Source organism: Phaethon lepturus, unplaced genomic scaffold (assembly GCF_000687285.1).
Source record: "Phaethon lepturus isolate BGI_N335 unplaced genomic scaffold, ASM68728v1 scaffold31588, whole genome shotgun sequence".
NCBI classification, from domain to species: domain Eukaryota; kingdom Metazoa; phylum Chordata; class Aves; order Phaethontiformes; family Phaethontidae; genus Phaethon; species Phaethon lepturus.
In genome coordinates, this window is record NW_010557388.1 from 1 (window position 1) to 2,331 (window position 2,331).

General features: G+C 57.6%; 1 protein-coding gene across 1 annotated transcript; it reads right to left on the reverse strand.

Annotated features, from left to right (window-relative positions):
• Nucleotides 1-4: 4 nt before the first annotated feature.
• USP39 (ubiquitin specific peptidase 39) lies at nucleotides 5-2,157 on the reverse strand (the record flags this gene model as incomplete). Its single annotated transcript, XM_010292759.1, has 7 exons — nucleotides 5-86; nucleotides 740-1,071; nucleotides 1,149-1,216; nucleotides 1,317-1,394; nucleotides 1,469-1,694; nucleotides 1,786-1,938; nucleotides 2,021-2,157. Coding segments are annotated over 7 exons (1,076 nt in total), but the record flags the coding sequence as incomplete, so codon positions are not given.
• Between the last annotated feature and the right edge of the window lie 174 nt (nucleotides 2,158-2,331).

The window sequence follows — 2,331 nt, forward strand, 5'->3', positions numbered from 1 at the left end:
GCACGATGTTGGCGATGAGGTCGTAGGTGGTGTTGGTGTGCGCCGCCTGCACCTCCTCCGACAGGTACTCCCGCAGGTCCACGTTCCTGCGGGACCCCCCCGGAGCACCCGACACCCCTCAGCTGGGTGTCACCAGCACCCAAACCCCAGAAGAACCCCTGCACCACCCACAACCCCTCTAGAGGCTTCCACCCCTCCTTAGATTCTTCCAACCCCCACCTAGATTCTTCCAAACCTCTCCTGGATGCTTTCAAACCCCTCACAGTCACTTCCAACCCCCTTCTAGATGCTTCCAACCCCCTTCTAGATGCTTTCAAACCCCTTCTAGATGCTTCCAAACCCCACCCAGACTCTTTCAAATAGCCCCAGATGCTTCCAAGCCCCTTCCGGATGCTTCTAAACACCCCCTAGACACTTCCAAATCCCTCACAGATGCTTCTAACCCCCTTCTAGATGCTATCAAATGGCCCCAGATGCTTCGAAACCCCTCCTAGATGCTTCCAGAGCCCTCCTAGATGCTTTGAAACAACTCATAGACACTTCCAAACCCCTCCTGCATGCTTCCAAACTCCTCTGGCTGCTTCCAAACCCCTCCTAGACACTTCCAAACCCCTCCTAGATGCTTTCAAATGGCCCCAGATGCTTCCAACCCCTCCCGGATGGTTCCAAACCCCCAACATGGCGCAGGAGAGGGACATGGAGACCCTAAGCACCTGCCCGGGGGTTCCTCGTCACTCACGTGATGGGGAAGTTGACAATGGTGGGGTTCTTCTCCACGAAGAAGTTGTTTTTGGTGAAGCGCTTGATGCAGAAGATGAGGTAGGGAGGTAGCTTGGTGAGCTGGAAGCGCTTGAGAAAGTTCTCCTTGTACGTCTTGTACTCCTTCTCGGTGGCACCGTTAAATTTAGCCAAGATGCTGAAGAGAGGGACCTGGGGGATGATAAGCTGCTCCTTCTCGTCCTTGTAGAGCGGGGCGGTGGGAAGATCCAACGTCAGGTACATGAAGGTGGATTCCACCATCATCTCCTGGTACTCGGAGTTCTGCAGCAGCTGCGCCTTCTCCTCGGCCGGCTGTGGGACACAGGGCTCAGGGGGTGGCTTGTAGACCCCCACGGGGGCCAGAACTCTTTGGCCCTCTGTGTACTCACCAGATCTGGGTGAGGCAGTTTCTTGGTGAAGATGCGCATGGAGCCCTGGAAGACGTCAGTGACGATGGCTGCGGGACAGAAATGTGTTGGGGGCGGCACTGGGGGTGACAAGCATCACCTGAGGGGGTGTGCCAAGGGAATAAGGGGCCTTCATTGTCCTCTGCTCACTCTTCTTCTTCTTCTTTGTGCCACCCAGGGCTGAGTGCAGTGCGTTCAGGAACCAGGAGAGGAAGTCCACCCCGTCCCCTGCAAACCAGAGAGTAAGTCAGAACCAAGCGGGGGCCGTATCCAGTGCCTCCCCATCCCACGCTGCTCCTCACCTTGCTTGGTGATCTGGAAGTTCTTCTTGCTGCAGAGCACCACGGCCTGCAGCATCTCGTGGGGCGAGACATGCGCTTTGAAGTTCCGAGGGTTCCACAGCTTCCGCATCAGCTCCCCGAAACGCTGCACCAGCAGGAACATGATGTCCCCGGGCGGGCGCTGGATGCTCTTGTAGTTCTCCTCCTCCAAAAAATAATTCCTCAACGGCGGGACGTTGGATAAAGCCTGCAAGGAAGGAACCAGGAAGCATCCCTGACAGACACAGGGAGGGGGTTTTGGGGTCTTTCACCCCAAAAATGAAGGCCCCCGGTGATACCTGGAGGACGGCATTGGCGTAGTCATTGGCTTTGATGTTGTTGAGCCCCACGATGCCGGGCAGGTACGTGGTGCCGTCGTAGGCACGCGAGAGCTTGGCCTGCTTGTCCAGGTTGGTGATCTGCTGCGCAGTGAAGGTGGGCTTCAGCACGTACTGTGGGAGAGAAACGGCGTCAGGAAAAGGCAGGGAGACACGAAGCTGAACCCCCTGAGGTGGCTCAGCCCCCCCACCGCACCGTGATGTCCTCCAGCGAGGAGTCGATGATCTCGTAGTTATCGGGGAGGCAGTAAAACTTGAGGGTGTGGAGGTTGAGGAAAACGTGGTGGCTGAACTGGACGCTGTGGATGTAGGCGTGAGACTTCAGCCCGCGGCCTGCCGGAGAGGAGGGGGTCAGGGCAGGGTGTGAGGGGCACTGGGGGTCTCAAGGGGGAGGCGATGGGGCTGGGGGGGAGCCTTGGAAAGGAGTGGAGGGGATGGAAAACCCAGGAGAAGGTGGAGATGGGACAGAAGCAATTCCCCACCCACATCTGGAGGCTACTTCTGCCC